General features: G+C 42.8%; 1 protein-coding gene across 2 annotated transcripts in view; it reads left to right on the top strand.

Moving 5' to 3' along the window:
• The first annotated feature begins 5,608 nt into the window (after positions 1-5,608).
• MOB1B (MOB kinase activator 1B) overlaps positions 5,609-16,894 on the top strand; it is a 31,178-nt gene continuing 19,892 nt past the window's right edge. Inside the window, exon 1 of one of the 2 annotated variants that reach the window (XM_081925457.1) lies at positions 5,609-5,840. In XM_081925457.1, coding sequence (XP_081781583.1) covers positions 5,827-5,840 — 14 coding nt within the window. In that variant the 5' untranslated portion in view covers positions 5,609-5,826. The remainder of the gene's footprint in view (positions 5,841-16,894) is intronic. The other variant, XM_081925456.1, reaches the window with a different exon arrangement.

Genomic DNA, 16,894 nt, shown 5'->3' with positions numbered 1-16,894 from the left:
CTGTTTGAGGACGCCTCCGATATGGGTAGTCGTTCGAAAAGTTTAAACTGCCAACAAGAAGTTCAATACTTCTGCTAAAGCAAAAAGCAAATGACAACCTTGGATATACAATTCCAAAAACATGAAATGAGCCATACAGTGGTACCTCGGGTTAAGTACTTAATTTGTTCAGGAGGTCTGTTCTTAACCTGAAACTGTTCTTAACCTGAAGCACCACTTTAGCTAATGGAGCCTCCTGCTGCCACTGCGCCGCCAGAGCACAATTTCTGTTCTCATCCTGAAGCAAAGTTCTTAACCTGAGGTACTATTTCCTGAAGCGTATGTAACCTGAAGCATATGTAACCCAAGGTACCACTGTATATTAATGCTGGTGGTCAACAAAAGAGGTTTAAGGACGGTCTCAAGGCAAATCTAACAAAATGTAGTATAAACACAGAGAACTGGGAAACACTGGCCTGCGAGAGCTCTAGTTGGAGAACAGCCTTTACCAAAGGTGTCATGGGCTTTGAAGACGCTCGAACTCAGTACACAAGGGAGAAACGTGCTAAGAGGAAGGCACACTTGGCAAATCCACACTGTGATCCACTCCTGCCTGGAAACCAATGTCCCCACTGTGGAATGACATGTTGGTCCAGAATTGGACTCCACAGTCACTTACGGACTTACTGTTAAAACCATGTCTATGGAAGACAATCTTAGTCAGCTATGAGTGATCGCCAAAGAAGATGATTCTCTTAACAAGTCATCTCCCCCCAATCTCAAAATAGAACTTAAAAGAGTACATACCAAATCTGTAATTGCACATTTTTACAGTTTTTATGCTACCATGTGTGACTGTCTAATAATCAACTTTTTATTGGTTCACAGAGCCTGAAAAAGACATCTCGCAGCCAAAGGGTTTTGTGAATGTTCAGCTGTATGGCCATTCCAGAGTAATTCGTTATGCCCATTTGGTAGAGTGGATAACCTCAAATGACAGATCTGATTTAGCGTGTCTTAACAGTTTGTGGTTATGTAACACTGCAGTAGACTACCAGAGCTCCCCATACTAGAGTAAGCATCTCAACTGACCCGTAACCCTTTTCAGTATGACAATAACCATACGGTAGAAACAGAATCTAATTCAGGTTATATAATTATCTCACAAGGCAGTTACTGAGCCAAAATAGTACTGCTGGCTTGCTGCAGTAACAATTGGAATTTAATATATATACTGAAATGCAAAATATTTTGAAGAGAATAATAGGGCTGAATTTTTAGGCTATGTTTTATTATGCTTCAGTATGGTTCTCTGCATTTATTGTATTTATCTAATTTTACATTCGTCCTAAGCACACTTATTTGGAGGTCAGGCTTATTGATGTCAGTGGAACAGTTTTAAGAAAATGTGCTTATGTTTGCAGTAAAGGGGCATACCCACACAAAGAAAAAGCAGTGTTTCCATAGAACTCGTCAAGTGGAATGCCAGATCAGGGTATTTCACTTCTTCAAGGCTCGGTTAGGTATCTAATCTCTGCTTTGATATACATTATTCACATGTATAATAAAGGCAACATGTCTTATTCAGGTTCAAGATAGTGATGTGAAAATTAATTTGCTTCATAGTTTGTTCCCAGGTGGGAAAGTTTTACCTGAAATAAAGAGGCAAATGCTGGAAATTAAACCAAAGGCCCGACAAAAATGCAGATCCTTAATACTGCTGTAGTAGAACCAATTAACAGGCAAAGAACAGTGGCTTCACGGTACAAAGGTACAGGTTTTTCTGCTACCAGGGAGGTTCCATGACTTTAATTTCATGTTAATATCTAAAACAATCAGCTACCTTTACAAAAAGAACATTTCTTGGATTAATTCAAAAACATCTGATAATCTAGTTCAGAAAATAGAGTATTTAAAACAATTTTATTTACAAAAGATATGTATGACTAGCATTTGACCTTCCTGATATTTCTCAAGGTAAAGAAATAACCAGTGGCTTCCCATTGATTGATTCTTTTTTTAAAAAAATATTTATTTATTATTATTATTAATGCACAAGGAAAAAAGCCATACATCAAAACTGAACAAAAAACAAGTAGAAATAATAATAAGTTAAAAAACCAAAAAAACCAGCATTATAACAAAAAAGAAAAAAGTCTTTTGACTACAGACCTGACCTCTCGTTTACTCCTTAATTCAATTACATATAACTTATTGCCGGTAAAAACTTATCATGGTTTAACTGATTGTTGGTTTTTCTTTTATCTCACATCATTCTTGATACTACTACTGAAATTAGTTAAATGCTGCAACAGAGTTTAAACTTCTGTAATTATTTTTCAAATATATTTTAAAGACTTACCATTTTGAAAGAAATACCTGTTTTGGTTTATTCTTTATTTTTTCAGACAGGTTATCCAGCTCCGCATATTCAGTCAAATTTTGGATCCAGTCTTGCATAGATGGAAGTTTGTCAGATTTCCAATTTGGAAACCCCATTGATTGATTCATTCTCCTGTCAACTTAACATACAGTAATCGTTCCTGCCAATAAGATTCAAAACAATCCATTTCATTAGTCTACATTTATAAGTGAAATAATCAAAATACATTTGGCTTTCCTGGCCAAAGATGGGAGACACGGGGCAATTTTTTTGACATAATAAAATTTACCTGCTTTGATGTGTTGACTGAAGATGGTGTGTACATGTGTTCAAGGAGCAATGTGGGTCTGTTCAATCACCAGAGGTACTAGCCACCACACCCCTTCAGGCACTAGACAAGATATATTTAGCATACAAAAAGTCAGTACAACAGATGCCAAACAAACACACACAGCCCCACCTCTACATCAGTAAATATTTTTCTATATGTTGTACAGTATTTAAACAGAGTGCTGCAGCGCTATGAATACCCAGCTGAGGGTAAGGCATTGAATAAACTGGGATTTACTTCTGAAATTGGGGCTATAAAGCGAAATGTAAGCATTATAAATACAGTGGTACCTTGGGTTAAGTACTTAATTCGTTCCAGAGGTCCGTTCTTAACCTGAAACTGTTCTTAACCTGAAGCACCACTTTAGCTAATGGGGCCTCCTGCTGTTGCGCCGCCGGAGCCCGATTTCTGTTCTCATCCTGAAGCAAAGTTCTTAACCTGAAGCACTATTTCTGGGTTAGCGGAGTCTGTAACCTGAAGCATATGTAACCCGAGGTAGGTAAAAGGTAAAGGTACCCCTGCCCGTACGGGCCAGTCTTGACAGACTCTGGGGTTGTGCGCCCATCTCACTTAAGGGGCCAGGGGCCAGCGCTGTCCGGAGACACTTCCGGGTCACGTGGCCAGCATGACATCGCTGCTCTGGCGAGCCAGAGCCGCACACGGAAACGCCGTTTACCTTCCCGCTAGTAAGCGGTCCCTATTTATCTACTTGCACCCGGGGGTGCTTTCGAACTGCTAGGTTGGCAGGCGCTGGGACTGAAAGACGGGAGCGCACCCCACCGCGGAGATTCGAACCGCCGACCTTTCGATCGGCAAGCCCTAGGCGCTGAGGCTTTAACCCACAGCACCACCCACGTCCCAAGGTACCCGAGGTACCACTGTAAAAAAAGTGAGAGAGCCTGACCATGTTGCTTAGTTGGCAGACAGAACAAGCAAATGTGCTGCCACTGTGTGTGTAGCAGTTTCAGTGGACCTCTTCACCTTGCCTAGATCCCCAGCTATGGGAATGGGTCCATGACAAAGGTAGAGAAAGCAAAGGAGAATCTATATCATGGGTAGGCAAACTAAGGCCCGGGGGCCGGATCCGGCCCAATTGCCTTCTCAATCCGGCCCGCGGATGGTCCGGTAATCAGCGTGTTTTTACATGAATAGAATATGCTTTTATTTAAAATGCATTTCTGGGTTATTTGTGGGGCATAGGAATTCATATTTTTTTTCAAAATATAGTCTGGCCCCCCACAAGGTCTGAGGGACAGTGGGCCGGCCCCCTGCTGAAAAAGTTTGCTAACCCCTGATCTATAGTGGTACCTCGGGTTACATATGCTTCAGGTTACATATGCTTCAGGTTACAGACTCTGCTAACCCAGAAATAGTGCTTCAGGTTAAGAACTTTGCTTCAGGATGAGTACAGAAATCGTGCTCCGGCGGCGCGGCAGCAGCAGGAGGCCCCATTAGCTAAAGTGGTGCTTCAGGTTAAGAACAGTTTCCGGAATGAATTAAGTACTCAACCCGAGGTACCACTGCATATAAAATAAACCATCCATCCACACTGCAGGTTCCCTTCAGCTACTCTCAGGAGTAAGGCCCTATTCATGAGCACAGCAGGAAGCAGCAGAGGCTGGACAGCTGCATATGGAGCAAAAGGAACCGGAATGCAAGTAACCCAGGCGTTGCACCCCCTTTTCACACACACATGCACACACTGCATATGGCAGTCAAGATGACACGAAATGCAATAGGCTGACATAAGTCTAGGTAAGGCCAACTGTTTCTACCTTGTGCTGGCTTCCTCCAAATGGTATATTGAGCAACGAAGAGCAATATTAAATATGTTGCACCAACTCAGGCTTATCACAGGTTGGGCAGATGAAATTTGGAAGAAGGGGCATGATGGTTGCATATATTGTGAAGATTGTTGTTGTTTAGTTGTGTCCAAATCTTCGTGACCCCATGAACCAGAGCACGCCAGGCACTCCTGTCTTCCACTGCCTCCCGCAGTTTGGTCAAACTCATGCTGGTAGCTTCGAGAACACTGTCCAACCATCTCATCCTCTGTCGTCCCCTTCTCCTTGTGCCCGCCATCTTTCCCAACATCAGAGTCTTTTCCAGGGAGTCTTCTCTTCTCATGAGGTGGCCAAAGTATTGGAGCCTCAGCTTCAGGACCTGTCCTTCCAGTGAGCACTCAGGGCTGATTTCCTTCAGAATGGAGAGGTTTGATCTTCTTGCAGTCCGTGGGACTCTCAAGAGTCTCCTCCTCCAGCACCAGAATTCAAAAGCATCAATTCTTCGGCGATCAGCCTTCTTTGTGGTCCAGCTCTCACTTCCATACATCACTACTGGGAAAACCAGAGCTTTAACTATACGGACCTGGTATGGATTTAACTATTGGGAGCTGCCCAGAGCAACTGGACAACCCAGTCAGATGGGTGCCTAATAATAATAATAATAATAATAATAATGATGATGATGATGATGATGTGTCTGTTGGGTGCTGTAGCACCACATACACTGCACTTTTATTCCCTGTGAGGAACACAAGTTCCCATTTCCCCCGCCAACATTCCCCCTCAGGCAGCCCAAAGCTGCAGCCCAGGAGGAGAGAGAAGCAGCACCTGTTGAACGTCTGCCATGCAGCTAAGCAGAGTTGAGACCCCTGCATTGCAGGGGGTCGGTCTAGATGACCCTCGGGGGTCCCCTGGTCCAGCTCTACCATTTTACAAGCCCCAAGCGGAAGGCCGGCTTGTGATTTTAGTCAGGAGGGGCAGCGGCTGAGGGGCGAGAAGAAACCATTTTCGCTCCTCACAGAAACCCGGGGTGCCCGTGTGTGTCTGTGAGGGAGGAGGACGTTATGGCCGGCCTCGGCCGGAGGAGGCGGGAGAGCGCCGCCGCCGCCATCCCTCGCGCCCTCTGAGGCGAAGGCAGCGAGGAGGCGGGAAAGGGCGACGCCGAGGAGGAGGAAGGAGGAGGCGCCCGGCCGCCGCCGCCGCCGCCGGCCTCGTCAGTCCCCGCCCCGCGGCGCTCGCGCTCCCTCTCGCCGCCCGACCGCCGTCCGCCCGTCCTTCCTCCCCTTCGTCCGCCGGGGCCGCCTGCCGCTGGGAGCCGAGCCGAGTCCCGCTCCTCTTCCTCCGCCGCCATGAGCTTCTTGTTGTAAGTGCGGGCCGTCGAGGGAGCCCCTTTCCCCGCCTCGCCGGCAGCAGGGCCCAAGCCGGGCTGCTTTCCTGGCGCCCGAGCCCCGCCGGGGGAGGAGGAGGACGGAAGCCCTTTCCGCCTCGCCTCCGCGCAGCGCCCCATGGCTCTGCCCGGGGGCCTTGGCTCTCCAACCGCCGCTTCCTCCACCACTGGGGTTATTTACTTCTGGGTTATTTTGCTCTGTCGCTTAAGCCTCATTCCTCACATCCTTTGTGTTTGTATGTATGCCTTGCCACCCCCTCCATAGCTGGCCTCCGCCTGCTCCCCCCTCCTGAGGCTCCCCATTTTCTCCCCAATTCTGCCCTCGCCCCTTTGCTTCCCAGCACATTTGTTCCTTATGTGCTGGTGCTTCCTTTAAAAAAAAAAAAATCTCCACCACCCCCACCGACCGCAGAAAAAAAAAAAGGGGAAGTGCTTTTATTTGTATTTTCTGGTGTTAATGTGCTGGTTCTCCTTAAATAGCTCCCCCCCATATTGATCATCATCACCATTCCCTACTGCCCTTCATCCAAAGATCCCAGGGCGGTTTGCAACAGAAAAATATAAAATGAAAATACAAAATGCTTATTAAAAAGCAAGGGCGTTTTATTTTATTTTAAGGAGGTTATCTCTTTGCTTGATTGGCCCTTTGGTTATAAAAAGGAGAGATTGGTGGGATGGGGGCTCTGGGAACCCCTTCTGTACCTCAATTTTTTTGGGGGGGGTCCGCTTATGCTGAAATGGGAGGCTGATTTGTTGCACCTAAACTGCTTCCTATCCTAAAAGTTTCTGTTTCGTTCTTGGACCTTTGGGTGCCATTTGAGCTAAAATGGGGGTGTTAGCATTTTGGAGGATCTCACTGCTGTTGTCTGAATTGCCAGCTGCAGCCAAGTGGAGGAGTTCTGCATTATAGAAAATAAGGTGATTTCTGTTAATTGTGGGGTGAGAATGATGGTGGGGGTGTTTGTAATATCAGGTGCCCCATATGCCTGCCTGTTCTTCCCTCCCCCACTGCCCCCTCTTGGACAGCAGCTTGGAGAGACTCCCTAGTGGTTTCTGTCTGTAACCATAAAATGAAATTGCATCCCCTAGTTTGTCTCCTCCCTTCCACCCCCCTCTCAGGGAATACAGGAGTCTGTAATTAATCGCCCCTTCTCCCCACCGGCCTTTTCTGTGTTTGAAAAGGCAGCAGTTTTTCTCTTGAGTGGTTCTTGTGATTAAGATAATGGTTATACAGGGTACCCAACTTGTAGAGAAGGTTTTTTTTTGGGGGGTGTTGTTTTTTTGTTTTGCTGAGACTGACAGGGAATGCAGCTGGCTCTGTTACGTAGGGGGCTAGACATCTTGAACAATAACCCTGAGAGATCCCCTTCCTCCTTTTGTACTCTGGCCATTGATTGCAACTGCGTTGTGGTGGTCTAGTTTGCTCTTAATTTTTTCTCCAAGGATCTGCTAGAGTGAAAAGCAAACTTTTGGTTTGCTTAAAATCTTTTTTTAAAAATACGTATCTAAATTTAGAAGTAGATTGCATGGTACTTGATAGTCTTTTAAGTTCCTCTAGGGAACACAGGACACATATATATAGTAGAAACAAAATTTAACATTTTGGACTTCAAAAGTGCAGAAGAAGGGGCTTCTTTTGTGAAGGGTCTATTTGCTTTGAGGTTTTGAGGTTCAGCACAGAATTTGGAGAATGTACATCTTCCATTTCCCTAATACTAAACTTGAAGAAGCAGTTTGAAGAAGTTTATTGAATTTTATGGGCAAAGGCTACCGTCTTATACACAACAGTAAGCACCACGGAACATCCTGACTTTTAACATCTGAGTAACCAACATAGGATGGCTTAAAGAAAACCACATGAAAACAACTACTTTGCTTGGTTCTTTAAGCCTTTCAGTATACCATGCAGTTAAAAGCTAGTACAAAGCTTTTGGACTTTTGAAGGATTGGCACATGTTCTGAAAAACTCAAAGCTAATTGTGTTACAACTTGTCTGGCATTATAGCAAGCAGGTACTGGAAAGGACAGATTGATGCAGACACTTGCAACATGAAAAAAGCTCTAGATATCAGTATTTGTTAGCTAACTGGCACATACTAAATGTGTAGGGCCCGTTGTTCTGTTATTTGGTTTCCTAGTTCAAAAGTACAACCAAGTAATCTCCAGTCCTTGCTGGTTGGAGTGGAGGCAATCTAATTATGACAATCAACATAAACCGGTTAAGTGACTTACAAAATAAAACACAGTGTACTCCTGGGAAAGGGAATGTTGGGGACTTAAACAAAATAATCACTTTGTTGCAGAAGACTCATGTTCCTGTAAAATGTAGTTGTGCTTATACACGCTTCCACGAACCTCTGCAAATATATTATTGATTAATATTAGGATAGCCCAGTCCTGTGCATATGCTTTAGCCACAGTAAGTGTCAAAATGTTATGCCTTATAGAGACTCATTTCTGTTCTTACTCTTTAAAATATCTGGAATGGATTTGTGTCTATGCAAAAAAAAAAACCCCACAAAAAACCCCCACCTGAAGCAAACTTCCAGACCCACATAGCTTTCTTTGTGTGCACGTGGGGCCATGTAGATAGTTTGGAAGGACTGTATCTTGAAAGGAAAACTAAAAACAAATTTATTTAAAACAAATAAAGTGTGTTTTCTTCAAAAAGGCAAAAAAGAGGTGTTCTCATTTGGTCTCCTGGAGTAATGATCTGTTGTGGATTGATGCTTCTTTCTATATAATTAAGGTCCATAGTAATTTCTGATTCTGTAAACCCATGTTATCTTCATTCTGCTTGTGAAAGCCAAACTGACAGCTGCATTTTTAAGAGAACTCTTCCTGAAGTCTGAGACTGCCTAAAAATACTTGCTGTGCAGATATATCATTGAATTGTGCCCATCTATCCACCCTCGTAGAAGAAGAGGACAAGAAATATTCCATTTTCTTGTCTTTGGTTTGGGGTTTTATATTCATACCTGCCTTGGTTAGCAAACACAGAAGAAAACATAAAATATTTGGAAATGAGGAGGAAAGCTGGTTTTCTGATCTGCCTGTTCCTTTTGAGCTTTCACAGTTCTAAGAAAATAGATGTTGGTTCCTGTTGTGTTTCCCTTTTTTGCATGAACGCAAGTGTTCAACGCAGATAGTGGCCCAAGTACATCATTTCTCTTCCTCATGGCAAGACATGGGTAGCATGTCTGTAGCAGGGATAAAAACTTAGATATATAAGCTAAGTGCCAAATGGCTCCTTAAACCACGGTTACAGTTACCAAAATGGAATGCCTAGTTGCCATTTTTGGGCCAGACAGCTCAAAAGTTGTATTTTTCAATACAACTTTTTGGTTCCTGAAATTCATTCTGATTGTGCAGATAAAATACAACAAATAGCATTCTTCAGGATGTGTTGTTAGGGTGTGAAAACAGTCAAGATCCAAGGATCCCCAGCCATTCACCTCTGGATGTTGGAGACTTCAGGTGCGACCCTGGGGCCCAGGCATCTTCACTTGGGCACAAGTGGCTGATAGCCAGGTGCAAAATGCGCCTGGCAAATTTTGAACACTGGTCTGTTGTGGGGCAGCCAGTACTGATGCTACAAGTTGCTGTGTTTGTGTTGTGGCTCTATGATAGGGCTGTGGACAGTAGTATTCAATTGGAAACTTGAAATGCACGCTTTTATATAGGTCAATTTGGCAGTGTTACTTTAAGAACAAATTACTGCAGAGTTGCAGAAACCATAGCCTGCAATTCCCAGGAAAATGTTAAAGATAGCTCTGGTAGGCGTACCATATGGCAATGTACCACTGCTTTTTAGAATTGCTTAAATTGCCTGCAAAAGAAGAAGAAAACCAACCCCACACACCTTGCTTAAGCTCACCATATTTCAGTAGCATGTTGTTTTTTGTTTTTGCATTGGGTATCTAATTTATTTGTTTATTAAATAATATATGTCCGACTCCGACCCTTCCTCTCAAAGCACCCCAAGGCTGCAAACAAAAAGTTAAAAAAAATTGTGACCTAGATGCAGACAGGGAAAGATCTCAAAAGTCCTGCTGAAAGAGGAAGGCCTTCAGTAGATGATGAAAAGACAACAGAGACAGCTCCTGTCTAATATTCAAGGGGAGAGAATCCCAAAAGAGTAGGTCGGTGCTACAACACTAAAGGCCTTGTTCCTGCACTATGCAGAACTGTACCTTCTGTTAAGATGGTATCTGCAGGAGACCCTTACCTGCAGAGTTCAGTGATTGACTGGGTGTACAAGGGGCGAGGTAATCTTTCATGTATCTTGGTACCATGGTATATAGGGCTTAATAAACCCAAATGAGCACCTTGAACTTAGCCTGGAAGCTAATTGGTAGCCTATCTTCCAAGAGCAAGATAACCTTTCAACTATGTAAGCCTCAGTGAAAAGTACCAGCTTGCACAGAACTAAGCTTATTTGCCCAAAACATGTTTAATATATCTAGATAAAATGTACCTGTAGGAGTGACACTGGTTTTTTTATTATTATTTCTGAATCATCTTTAGGAAGCCTCCAAGATTATAGATTGTTTAAATGTACATTTTTAAAAATCAACTCTACTGCCCCTATTTTCTCTTAAGGCCTAGGTCTTTGCATTAAACAAATTTGTATGATAAGGACATTAAGATGGATTCAGATTCTTATATTATTATTGCTGTTTTTCACTGCAGAGACACAAGTGTGAGATGCTATGGGAAAACTCTTGTCAGATTCTGCTCTCATTTTGCCTTGTATGTGGATACATGTTATGCCATTTATATACCTTTTCAGACTCCCTTGCTTGGAAGCACATGTTCTTACATGCAGGAACTCATGCTTCTGTGCAAGCTAGTTAACTGGATATTTTATGCTTGCTTTTGAATCTGTTAATTGCCCCAAGCCTTTAGAACTGTGTATCCTGTGTTACATCACCCCCCCTTCTGATCTCCTTCTTTTGTACAATATTGATTTGAAGGCTTTTTTAAAAATCTAGAATAGAATGGGCTTATTGTAACTATAAGCCCTTTGAGTACCCCATGGTGTGCCTTTTTAATGTAAAAGATAATAGCTAGCCTACTTGCCTCCTTTTTTTTATCAAGCTATCCCACGGGAGACTTGTCAAGCACTTTTAAAATTATATACATGGAAGAAGCTGTAAATGGCCTCTATGTGATGGCTCATCCATGTTGTTGCAAAATTGCCCATGTTGTTGCAAAGTCATCACATTGGGCATCATGTAATTATTCTGCAAAGCTGCCATAGAATGTGGAAGGATGTGCCTTTTTAGCATTTAGCATGCCAAAGGTATGCACTTAATCAACAATGGTAATGTATAGGCCATGTTGACAAGCTGAGCTGATGTCTTTCCTAATGGTTCAGAGTAAGCACCACTTTCTACATTAGGTTACCCCTGTGTGGGGCGGGGGCGGGCGGGGAGACACCTTATGCAATGTATTTCATATTTAATGGTGCACATGTTTTTCATCCCCTAATTGTCTAGGAAGACTCTTATAGAATGCATTTCTAAGACAGTAAAATATATATTTGTAATTATTCCCCAAATACAGCTTTTTCCTTTCTCTCGCTGTACAGTGGACGCTCGGGTTGTGAACGTGACCCGTGCGGGATGCACGTTCACAATCTGCAGCGTCTGCAACCCACAGTGGCGCGTCTGCGCACGCACAGGTTGCGATTTGGCGCTTCTGCGCAAAGAGCGATTGAGTGCTTTTGCGCATGCGCAACCGCTGAAACCTGGAAGTAACCTGTTCTGGTACTTCCGGGTTTCGGTGGTCCGAAACCCGAAAAAACGCAACCTGAAGCATCTGTAACTTGAGGTATGACTGTATCCGAATATTAGTTTTAAACACACCTACCCATCAGCCCCATCTCTGTCACAGAGAACAAATACTTCTAGTCTTAGATTTTAGTGAATTGTTAACCCTGAGTGAACAGAGGTCAAGTTTTCTGCTTGGGGATTTGTTTACTTTTCTCCTTGGGGAAATATTTCCCACTAGAGAGTTGTCACCAGTTATTTTGAATCAGTATGTGAAACTTCCCATGTCTCCTCACCTCCTTGGTCCTATAGACATCTTAGCTTGCAGAGCCCTCCTGCCACGCCAGCACCCATTCCCACCAAACATTTCTGTTTTATCGACTTTGGAGAGCGGTGCATTGATTTATTTGCTTTTTCCCATGTTTTCAACAAAAGGCTGTTGAGTCAGAATGTGTGCGCAGAATTTCTGTAGGCAGAAAGATTCTCACAAATCAGAAGTTGCCTTATCTTTGGCAAACAGTGAAGTCTGTGATGAAAGGTTATAGGCTGGGGGTACAGAATCCTTTTGGCTACATGGGCCAGATCCTTATGAGGATCTGCCTCGTGGGTCAAATTTGGCAGGTGGGCCACCCACAAACCTTTTCACTCCAATCTTAAAGGGGGTAGGGGCAACCTCCCACTTATTTTTTGAAGTAACGAGGATGGCAATTGGTAGGTAGGTGGGAATTGTCATTGTGGACTAAGTTAAATTCCCTCACTTGATTTTCCTTACCTCTGCTATAGAGAAGTCATTGCCAATTGGGGGCAGGGCTGCGGGTAACATTCAGATTTTAAAGAACAGTATGCACCACCTTTTTATATTGGTAGCCTTGTTTCTAGTGATAGCCAGAGGTTTCTCCCAAGTTGATGGGAGAAACAAAGAGCATTGGAAAGTATTCCAGGTTTGTCTGCTTAAATATAACAATTTGATCATTTTGGAAATCATACCTCCAGGCATCTTCTTGAAGAAGAATGCAATTCTCCAGGCTACCATGGTGGTCCGTTAATAGGCATAGATGTATGTCCAAATTCTAGTTTTGATTGAGCTTTGGTAATTAATTCTCTACCAGTCTATAAAAGTAGAATAATAATGCCCTGCTCACCTGGAAGCTCAAAGGGTTAGTGAGATTAAAAGAAAGCAATACTTTGCACAGTGAAAGAGCTGCAAAAATGAAGAAAATAATAAGTTGGTTAAAACACTAAATGTGAATTATTTTTGTCATTGGAAGAATTTCTTTCTCCTTTTGAACGTTTTTAGCCAACATTTGATCTCCGGTAAATTAGTTGCTCGGAATTCTTCCTTATTGGACATAAAAAGGAAAGCTGTATAGATCATGCTACTTTTGCCTCCAAAAGGACCCGGTTCTTCCTTTCACCCTTGTGTAAGAGCTAGAAATACTTTTTGCAGAACAAACCTAACTATGTTTTCCTGAACATCTGGGAAAGGTAGATATTTTCCAGTCCTTGGAACAGCAATCTGGGATGTCCAGAAGAGGAAATCTGGGATGAAGAGGAAGATGAAGAGGAAATTTTTGAAAAATTAGTTTTGTCACTCTTTGTCTTCCTTAATAATTGGCAGGTTTCATCTTATGCTGTAGCTTTTAAGAACATCATAATTCACAAGTGCAGTTTTACTTGAAGTCTGCTCTAACATCTGTTTTTCTGTTCTAACATTTTCATCTTGTGTTTGGCTTTAGAAGTTTAGGGATTTGCCCCAGGCTGGCAGATTCGCTTTCTGTGTGTTCCTCTTTTTGAAAGCTGTCAGAACCCATAGAGACTAATAAAGCATGAAAACTTAAATAGAAATTCTCCATTTACCCTGAGTGCATTAGCTTCTCTAGAAGTTAATATTGTCACAATGTATAAATTCTTCTGCATTCCTTTTCAAATGATTTACATTTTGTTGTATAATTCCTATGCAGCTTGTGCAGACATAATGTTGACTCCCTCTTAATTGCAATTAAGAAATCGGGTGCCGTTCTTGAGAATGCATGTTCCCTTCTCAGGATGGAATACTTTCCTGTTCCCTAACATTAATATGGTTTCCATGCAATACTGGTCTGAAACCAGCTGTAAAAGGTGATCTGGTTAAACAGGGTTCTTGGTTAGTCTTGGCAGCACATGGTGTTATTCTGGAATATCTTGGTGTTATTCTGGAATATCTTGAGTTTGGGGCCAGTCGGGTTCTTGTTAGAAGACCAGTTCAACAATTTCATGCTGTCCATTTTTAAACCCTTTCTCTGCCGCAAGTTAAGAATTATGAAATTCATTGCTATATAGAAAGCTGCTTTACAGAGGCAAGCTATTGCTCCATTTAGCACACTATTGCATGGTCTGACGACTGGGAGTTTTAACCAGCCCTACCTGGAGAAATACATCTCCTCCTCCTACCACTTCTACTACTACTACTACTAATGTTAATGATGATGCCCCACCCATCTGACTAGGTTGTCCCAGCCACTGTGAGCGGCTTCCAACAAAATATAAAAACATGGTAAGACATACATCAGCATTATAAACTTTCCTCATGGTTTGAACCTTGGAATTTCTGCACGGAAGGCAGGCGAATGCTTCGCCACTGAATTATGTGTGGTTATGTACAGTACTTGCCCTGTTTCACTCCTTTGGGCTCTGGCAACCTATCGCCAATCCTTCCCTCCTATCCCCATGGCCATTACGCACACCACTTACCTGGTTTTATAAATTGTTACTAGAAGAAGAAGAAGAGTTTGGATTTGATATCCCGCCTTTCACTCCCCTTCAGGAGTCTCAAAGCGGCTAACATTCTCCTTTCCCTTCCTCCCCCACAACAAACACTCTGTGAGGTGAGTGGGGCTGAGAGACTTCAGAGAAGTGTGACTGGCCCAAGGTCACCCAGCAGCTGCGTGTGGAGGAGCGGAGACGCGAACCCGGTTCACCAGATTACGAGACTCCCGCTCTTAACCACTACACCATACTGGCTACCCATGAGAGCGCCCCCCCCCCATCCATATTCAGAGGCAAAATTACTGCTAGAGACATATAGTGGTGGTGGTGGTGGGGTGATAATAGGAAATATCCAAGCAGAACATCTTACTAACTATGGCTGGAGACAAGAGTGCTGGGATTGATAGAGCAACACTTTCTTATGATGAAATTTGCATATGTGGACCAATCTTGCTGCCTAGCTGGAAGCTGTGGGTAGGTAGTTATTAGAAAATCAGATTACTAAGGTTTTTTTTAATGTAGGCTATCTTTACCCTTAAGCACTACAAAGCAAGAAGTACTTAGCTGCTATGAATACTACAAATTAACCAGCTCTCAACAAGCCTTTGCTTAAAGGGTATTTTTCTAGTGAATTTTCAAGATAATCTAACTAACTTTGGCTTGTTACTTTATCACTTGCTGCCAGCTGACTCTGAATTTAGAGTACAAACATGCATTAGAAGAGCTTGCATAAATCTAGCTTCTACTTTTTACCACTTTGTCCACATTCACTTTCCCATACATCAGAATTTTGGCTACTTGTCCAGCCGTTAAAGCCTAAGGGCAAAAGATTCTTGTCAAGGTCCACAGTGTATATAATACCTGGGAAACCCAGTGGAATTAATAATTAGCTGGGCTTACTGTGCACCTGTGCCTTTTGCAGCACTACGGTGAAGCTGGCTAGCGTTTCATTAGCATATTTTTGATGCTGTAGCTAAGACAATGGAAGAAGGGTCTGCATCTGTTCAGAGAATTGTCATCTTCTGGGTGGAGGGAAAGTGAATGTGTGGGCTAAGAAACTGAGCTCTCAGCAGATGGCTGGAAAGTAGTGGCACATTTGTTCTTCAATATAAAAATTATTTTAGTGGGAGTAGTTCATAAATAGGTTGTAAGGTCCAATTTTGCATTGATCACTGCATCAGAGTTCCTTTGAAAAATCTTTATCTTAACAGCAAATACAGTTCTCTAGTTCTGGCAAGGTACCATGAAACATTAAGATGTTTCAGACGTAATACCAAATTATAGGTTGGTATTACAGTACTTAAAATATATGTGCAAGTGGAGCCATATGCTCATGTACTCCCTTTTTTTCCTTGGGCTCAAAAAACACACGACTTCCCCTGTCTGCTCTTGCTCTTTAAACCAGGAATTGTGTATATTCCACCTTTCCTCCAAAGAGCTCAAAGTGGCATACATGGTTCTCTACCGTTCCCCCATATTTTTTCCTAAACAACAATCCTGCGATTCTAAGGTGGGTTAGTTTGAGAGGTGGATCATGATTTCTAGATTACCCTGTCTTCAATAACTCTGTTCTATTTACAAGCACAATAACAAATTATGTTTAATAACTGAGGAATCCCAGTGGCAACAGCAACAGCCTTTTGCAGAAATTTAACGTAAGTTCCTGTTTAGGCTACTTAGATTGCAGTCCTAAACACATTACAAGGAAGTAACACAGTAGGACTTGCTTCTGAATAAGCAAACATAAGATTGCGCTGTTAGCATCTTCTTGTAAAAATACATTGATATTTTAAAGTGTAATGAAGAGTCTGCCCTACTTCCTTAATTCTTTGTATTGCTTCTGCTTTGAGATAATATCCTGTTGTTCTGTGTCTGAATGTGTCGACTTCATCTTCACTGGCCACTCAACCCTTTCCTTATCTTTGCAGTTATTTCCTTCTTCCTGGCTGTTTGTTTTGTCTCTTTCCTCTTTGCACCCCCTTTTTATAGGGTGCTGCCCTTGTGTTTAAATAGTCTTACGTTCCTTCCTTCGAGATCATTCAGTGTTTATGTTCTCTGTGTCAATGCAGTGAATGAATTTTGAACTATTCAGGTCACATTCACACCATGCTTTTAAAACACATTTTTGTTGTTGTTGTTTAGTCGTGTCCGACTCATCGTGACCCCATGGACCAGAGCATGCCAGGCACTTCTGTCTTCCACTGCCTCCTGCAGTTTAGTCAAACTCATGCTGGTAGCTTCGAGAACACTATCCAACCATCTCGTCCTCTGTCATCCCCTTCTCCTTGTGCCCTCCATCTTTCCCAACATCAGGGTCTTTTCCAGGGAGTCTTCTCTTCTCATGAAGTGGCCAAAGTATTGGAGCCTCAGCTTCAGGATCTGTCCTTCCAGTGAGCACTCAGGGCTGATTTCCTTCAGAATGGAGAGGTTTGATCTTCTTGTAGTCCATGGGACTCTCAAGAGTCTCCTCCAGAACCATAATTCAAAAGCATCAATTCTTCGGCGATCAGC

The sequence above is a fragment of the Podarcis melisellensis genome (genome assembly GCF_964234715.1).
Source record: "Podarcis melisellensis genome assembly, chromosome: 9".
NCBI lineage: Eukaryota > Metazoa > Chordata > Lepidosauria > Squamata > Lacertidae > Podarcis > Podarcis melisellensis.
The sequence above is the reverse complement of the archived record's forward strand: the minus strand, read 5'-3'. Positions and strand labels throughout refer to the sequence as shown.